The 7547-nt window shown below is 33.6% G+C and overlaps 2 protein-coding genes across 2 annotated transcripts; both read left to right on the top strand.

Moving 5' to 3' along the window:
- The first annotated feature begins 386 nt into the window (after window positions 1–386).
- LOC111402882 (ethylene-responsive transcription factor ERF061) lies at window positions 387–1686 on the top strand. Its single transcript, XM_023031197.1, has one exon. It carries the CDS (start codon window positions 719–721, stop codon window positions 1541–1543), a length of 825 nt encoding a protein of 274 aa, XP_022886965.1. The 5' UTR covers window positions 387–718; the 3' UTR covers window positions 1544–1686.
- Window positions 1687–1737: 51 nt separating this feature from the next.
- Window positions 1738–2899, top strand: LOC111402883. The gene is made up of 2 exons (XM_023031198.1): window positions 1738–1867; window positions 2005–2899. Exon 2 carries the CDS (start codon window positions 2169–2171, stop codon window positions 2751–2753), a length of 585 nt encoding a protein of 194 aa, XP_022886966.1. The 5' UTR covers window positions 1738–1867; window positions 2005–2168; the 3' UTR covers window positions 2754–2899.
- Window positions 2900–7547: the final 4648 nt, after the last annotated feature.

The raw sequence follows: 7547 nt of genomic DNA, 5'->3' as shown, positions 1-7547 counted from the left end.
CAGGTTCAAGGTTTAAAGAATATGGATTTAAGTGGATATTTGACATCCATTTTTATGGAAAAATGAATTGGAGAATAGTAGACTAATGGAGAATGTGTGGATGAAAAATAAGATTTTTTTTATTTACGTGTAATATTATTTTAATAAAGAATGTGTGATTAAAAAGAAAATAAAGAAAAATATATTATTGATAAAAATGAGAATTAAACGTCGATTAAAATTTCTTTTTAAAATTAGGGATTCACGCCAAAAGTTAGAAAGTCCGGCTTTAATTTTCTCGATATTTATAAACTTTGAGTCCAAGAAGACCAAAAAACTATATAAAATAAATAAATAAAAATAAAAAATCCTTTCCTCTGCAGCTATAAATACACCAAGAGGACACCGCAACTTTGGACTCAAAAATCATTTTATACTCATTAACAGCTATATCATAACCAGATTTTCTCCTCATAAATTTTAATACTTCACATTCACGCTCTCTCTCTCTTAAAGCTGCTCTGTTCTTCAATCCTTCATATTTCATTGCTCTACTTCATATCTCTGTCCCAACTTAATTCACTGATTCTCCTGTTTTCATCAAGAAACTTATTTCTATTTCGAATTTTTATTTGTATTCTTCGAAATTTCGAGGAAAAAGGTGATTTTTTTTTTTTTTCAGTACCTTGTTTCCTCCTCTGTTTTTTGCATGTTCAAAATCTAAATCCATACATGAAAAATGTCTAAAATTCAAGAAAACGACACCCAATTTGTGTCTGAAAATGTTGGATTCTCACTTTCACAACTCATTTTAACTAGTCATTCGAACACCTTGGATTCAATTTTTTCCCATTGCCAACAATCATCAAACCTTGATAACGTCCCTGTTTTCCAGCCATTAGGCTCTTCAGTATACCTAAGACAAAGGGACTTGTTTCAAAAATTATGCCATGATAATAAACCAAACACTTCATTTGCCAAAATTTCCCTCCCAAACCCACCTCAAGAACCGGTTCATCCAAAAAATTATTTTAGCCAAAGCAAGAAAAAGCTATATAGAGGAGTCCGACAGAGGCATTGGGGCAAATGGGTGGCGGAAATTAGACTTCCACATAACAGAATTAGAGTTTGGTTGGGAACTTACGACTCCGCTGAGGCTGCTGCCTATGCTTATGACCGTGCCGCCTATAGACTCCGCGGCGAATATGCTCGCCTGAATTTTCCAAATGTAAAGGACCCAAGTGAATTGGGATTTTGCGATGGCGCCAGATTGACTGCTCTGACGAATGCTGTAGATGCCAAAATTCAAGCAATTTACCAAAAGGTAAAGAGAGAAAAAGCTAAAAAGGCAGCCAAAAAAAGTGAAAAAGTAGAAGAAAATAAAGTTGATCATAATTCATCTTCAATGGAAATGGTTTCGCCAAGTATTTCTGAAGATGGGTTTTGGAAGGGTGAGAATTCACCTTCCTCGGTTTCTTCGATGGATTCGGAGCTTGAATGTTGTTCACTTTCTCGGATCCCATCTTTCGACCCGGAATTGATTTGGGAAGTTCTTGCTAATTAATTTTAAGATCCAGTTCTCTTAGTAAATTTTTAAACATATTTTGTCGTTTCTTTCATGTTTTATGCATTTTTACATTTATAAATGTATGTTATTACCTTTGTTCAGTTGTTTGACAACCGTTATAATAAAAAATTTGAGTAAAATGTATTTTGGAATAATAATTTTTGGAGAATACGTGATTAAAAAAATAAGAAAAAATTTTAAATTTAGATATAATATTAATTTATTGAAAAATGTAGGATTGAAAGAAAAAAGAAAAATATATTAAAATTTTATAAGGAATCAAACAAAGGATATGGTATATAGTGTTTTTTGGTTATTTATTTTTAGAGTTCTGCTTCTGAGCCAGGCTCAGAAACAGGGTAACCCTCAGCCCCCAGATCCCATATATATATATTTTTTTTCCAAATCCGACGGCCGAGGTGGAAATTTTTGGCCTGGACAATCAGCATTTTCGTTATTTTTATTAGTTACACTCGAGAAGACTAACCATCTCCAGAGACCACAAGTTCTGTTCCATGTTGACGAAATAAATGATGTAGAACAATCTGTGCTTGAGGATGAGGAGAAATTTGTTCGTGGGAGGGACTTGAAGTTCCGGGCCGGATCAAGGAGGACTAGATCTATGTCTCCTTTGAGAACTACGTCTTTGGAGTGGCACGAAGATGAAGAAAATGCCGAGAAGAAAAGGCAAAATGAAGAATCTAAGCACGAAGCTTTGGGGCTGGGTGAAACACCAGCATCTGCATCTGAATCTTCCTCGAGATCTTCTTCAGTTGGGAGGAAGTGGATTTTCCTCAAAGAGTTTCTGTACAGAAGTAAAAGTGAAGGAAGAAACAATAGCCACAAGTTTTGGGGCTCTCTATCTTTTTCACCTTCGAAAGATAAGAAAATGACATCAATTAGAGGCCTAGAGATTGCAATTTATGGAGAGGGGAAGAAGAAAGAGGTGAAAAAGAAAGCTTCAAACGGCGTGGGAAAAAGAAGGGTTCCACCATCTCCACACGAATTGCATTACACTGCAAATCGAGCACAAGCAGAGGAGATGAAGAAGAAGACATTCTTTCCATACAGGCAAGGTTTGTTCGATTGTATGGGGTTCAGCTCAAAGAGTTATAGTGCCATGAATGGTTTTGTTAAGAGCTTTGAACCTAGTGTCTTCAAGCTAATGTATTTTGCTGGGTGGGTTTTGTATAGAAATATGTTTTAGGTGTTTCGTCTTTTTAGACTGGGTTTTTGTATAGAAATATGTTTTAGGTGGGTTTTGTATAGAAATTTGTTTGTGTAAATTCAGCCCCCATTTTCTGAAAATGAAAAATGGTCAGAATAATATTTTTTTGAAAAATGAGAGGTTGAAAAAGAATGAAAAGTTTTCGATTTACGTGTAATATTATTTTATGGAAGATTATGTAGTTGAAAATATGAGAGAAAAATGGAATGTAATGTAATAGAATTTAATGGGGGCCAAATGGGGGCTATGCACTTGATTGAATAAGACTAGACATAGCTTCCGTATGACTTTCATTAAATTTCATTTCATTACATTACATTATAATTTTCTCTCTCCTATTTTCAACCACACAATTTTTCATAAAATAATATTGCACGTAAATCGAAATTTTTTTTTTCTTTTTCAACCACTCATTTAAGAAAACACTATTCTACCGATTTTCATTTATAGAAAATGGGAGCCAAACGGGTGTATAATAAGTTATTATAATACTCATATAATGTACGTGGATCAAAGCCTACACATCATTGCAAATTTAATCATTGTTAAATTTCATTCACAGTCATTGAATTTTAGCAATATCTTGATTGTACTCTAAACTTTCGTTTGTCTCAATTAGATCCTTGAAAAGCAAATAAATTTTAAATTTCATAACTTTATCACACATCGTTCTCCAAAATAACGAAAGTTACTCAATTGTCATATAATAATAAATCTTCCATGCAATTGTTGAGTAGCACTATATTTTTAGATTAAAATGTATAAATTGTGCTTTTGTTTCAAGACTTCTATAACGTGATGTGGTGGTAAATTGATATGTCACATAATGATTTTGGAGAATATTATTTGGGATAAAACGGTCATTTTTCATAAAGATGGGAAGTGACAATGATGAAATTTAAAACTAAATTGCGACCTAGTTTCACAGTTAAAATTAAATTAAAACTCAATTACTCGTTTCAGATATCAATAAAAGTTTAGTTAGAGAACATTTCAAAGTACAAATTTTGTTGCACCTGTGCCAATTATTGTATTATAATCTTGTACAATTCACCGTTCTAAACAAATCAATAATGTCTTCATTGACACATCAATTGCGTCCCCAAGATTACATTGCTACCTTGTCGATTGTGTTATCTGTATATAATAGTTTACATAACAGTTTATATATACGTGATGGAATGAGATATAATTTGATCGAAATTTTTTCAACCAAATAAAAAAAATAAAATCTATTCAATCTCTTTTAGATACCTTATTTGTATGTAAACAATTTTGTAATTCTTATATACTAGTTGCATTATTCCTTGCAAAATAATAAGAATAAAGCTCAAAGTACAAGAAAAATTTAATAGAAGGTGGACTAATACTAAAGTGACAAAATGTGATTTGACTTTTTTTCCCCTTTTTTCCATCTTCCAATGATGTTGCGTCATTTGTTGTCTGAAAGAATTTTTCCATCAAAAAATTATATCCTTATGAATAAGCACTATAACCCAAATTTGAAACATGAAAGGGACCGTAAAACTCCCAAGTGTAACGTAGCGCGTCAGGCCCAATACATTAATGTGTTTACATGTCTAAAAATGGCCCAGCAGGCCAGACCATCTTCCTTGGATGTATTATTGGGAAAAATTCATAAATCATGTATTAACTATGCACAATTCAAAAATCACAAAAGTCACCTTTTAAGTTTAACTAATGCAAAAATCAAGTTTTTATCTAATTAATTAAAAATATTTATTAATTAAATACAATAAGGTTATAATTATATAATTAATGATCACATGTACACAATTATAAATCACAGATTTATTCACTGGTCACATATCATCAAATTAATTGATCACAGATTATTTCGAGATCACAAATCAGAACTTTAATAGGTCATAAATTATTTCAAAATCACATATCACAATTTATTATCGGTTTTATAGATCACAAATCCAAAAAATTATAGGTCACAGATCATATATTTTCAAATTGTCATAAATGACTTTTAGTCACAAATAATTGAATTTTAAAGTCACGGACTAATAGTATAATTGGTCACAGACACCAAACACCCAAACCAATCGTCAACAGCCACCACCAGATCCGCCACATTCAAAACCAAAACACAGATCCGATTTCAGATCTAAACAACTATTTGTCCCAAACCATCCAAAAAAACCTCATAAGTAGATGACAAAGAAACTGTAAGAAGCAGCAGATTTAGCACTAAATAGTTATAGCATCTTTCCCAAATTCCTCATCATTCTACACCAAAACATCACCGCTCAAACTTTCAACAAATCGTTCCCCAATTTCCCCGCCATTCAGCACCAGATCGTGACCTAACTCCAGCAACATCGCACTACAACAACCTATACAACATGATCAGAACCCAACTTTGACGAAAAGCTAGAGAAAAGTGAGAAGCCAAACGTTTCTATAATTAAACCATCGGCAAATCAGTAAACCAACTGGTGTGTGGTGGAAATAGGAGGGGAGAGAGAGAGAGGGGATATGTTTGACTTTTGAGGGAAGCCTAAAAATATCTTGCTGCGGGTGTGTTTGAGGGTGTGTGATGTTATTTATAATTCCACAACATTTTCTTATTAATATTAAAATATAAATTTACCACTTGATTTTTGCACAAACAAACCTTCAACCTGATTTTTAAATTATGATCGTAATTTCCACTTTATCATTTGCAGAGTTTTTCAGAAAACCTACATGGAAACTAAAAAGAGATAACTAGGCAGAGTACTTGTTTTTCTTACTAAAACTGATCATTACTGCTTAATCAAAATTTAATGATTTATACTGTGTAAATAACATGGTAAAATGATTATACTTTGAACAGCGAGGATTTCCATTGGACCTTTCCAGTTTCAATAGCTTGAACAAAGAATTCAAACATAGAAAACATGGCCGATCTATCTTTTTTTATTTCATTAACATTGAGTTCAGCAAAAACTCCTGGGTAGCAACCAATAAATTACCTAAAACATAATGTAGAAGGTTAAAGAGAGAAGCTCTCAAACTCTAGTGAGAGAAACACTCACTAGAGTTGCCTTTTGCTTGTGTAAAGCTCACTGATTTGTTGGATTTTACAAATTGGTAATGTTGAATATTGCATAAAAGATTTTACAAAAATCCGTCCAAGTCCAAAAGGAAAGTCGTGAAGATTTCACATTTCTTGCAGTCTTCAAGTTCGGCCAGTTCTTGGCAGAGGATAGTACAGTTTCTTGGTTATTTTTGGCCTAGAAATTTGTCAGTTTTATGGTGGTTTAGCCAAGTCAGAATCAAGCAGCTCTCGGTTAAACTAAATGCCAGCGAGTCGGTTCTCTTGCAGTGTCCAGCACCTTGGTTGTTTTTGTTGTTATCGAGCTTGAAATTTGTGTGGTGAAAGGATTGTTTATATGAAGAACAAATAAGGATAAGTTTAACCCACAGGAAAGTGATTAAATACAAGAAAGAAAGAAGAAAGATGAAGTAATCCTAGGCAAGCAATAGCACTTGTTCTTTAAGACAATGTTGGCCTGCAATGGTGCTCACGGTTTGCGGCACTTGACTTCCAATATACAACAGATTCGACTTATGATAGTAGCACTTCAAACCACAAGTTACAGCGAACTTTTGACAAAATTCCCTCTCTACAAGGGAAAAGGGCTTATGGAATGATTTTGCTAGAGACTTATTATTAATCCAAGATCTTTTCAATTTATACAACCAAAAATATACACAGCAGATTTACAGAAAACCTGACCACTGGATCAAGGTTTAGATTTATATTTAGGCTCAGACCATACGCCCTTTCGAACCATCACAGAGGCACCGAACTCAGCACACGAGCCCTCAAAACCCCAAACACCAAGTCGCTTCACTGGAACCGAAAATGGACAGACCACTTCCAACAGTTTACTCACACAAAGGAGACTAACACAATGACATGATTATCACAAAGATAATCAACAGAAATTCTCACACATAGAAGAAGAAAAGGTCACAAAGACGAAGCCATTGAAAGTTCCAGAATACTCAGAGAAAAAGAGAACAGAAAAATGACCATCCGAATCCCAAACAAAGCATAAGGATCGAATATATAGTAAAACCCATCCACCGTTAGATTGAGTGGGTTAATCCAACGGTCCAAGAACGACTAGGGATATATGGGCTGAATATTGGGCTCGGTTTAAGTAGGCTTTCTAGGTATATTAATAATGGACTATCTATTGATTCCATATTGGGCCTTTTTTATCACTGCCTATTAGTTGGACTGATCAAATGGCATCACAGCCCAATAGATCTCCACCTTGATGCCAGTGATCATACAAGAAGCCTAATAAATGGAAAACACAATTTAAATGTCCTTCTCAAGAAGACAGCTTCCAAGTATTCTCAACAAGCATCAACCTTAGCACCTGTACAGAACAAAACACTTAACCAGCATCAATGTTCAAAATTTGTAAATAAGACTTAAACTTGTTTAAAGGTATTACCTTAGTACCTACATCAGCTGGATTAAATTGGGTTGCAATTTTCTCAAGTAAAATAAGTTCTTTAGAAACAACATCTCTAATAAAATGCAACTTAACATCAATGTGTTTGGTTCTTTCATGAAAAATAGGATTTTTACATAGGTGAATTGCACTTTGACTATCTGAATATAAAACAACAGGGTTACTCAATTAATTTATTTTAGATAACAAGCCCTTAAGCCATAAGCCTTCTTTTATTGCTTCAATTGCAGCAACATACTCAGCTTCAGTAGTAGATAAAGCAACA

The sequence above is a fragment of the Olea europaea genome, chromosome 11 (genome assembly GCF_002742605.1).
Source record: "Olea europaea var. sylvestris chromosome 11, O_europaea_v1, whole genome shotgun sequence".
Lineage (NCBI taxonomy): Eukaryota > Viridiplantae > Streptophyta > Magnoliopsida > Lamiales > Oleaceae > Olea > Olea europaea.
Note: the sequence above shows the minus strand (reverse complement) of the source record. Positions and strands in the feature narration are given on the sequence as shown.

What these genes read in the sequence shown, in the direction of transcription:
- LOC111402883 (XM_023031198.1), top strand. Translation starts at nt 2,169, where the DNA reads ATGTCTCCTTTGAGAACTACGTCTTTGGAGTGGCACGAAGATGAAGAA.
- LOC111402882 (XM_023031197.1), top strand. Translation starts at nt 719, where the DNA reads ATGTCTAAAATTCAAGAAAACGACACCCAATTTGTGTCTGAAAATGTT.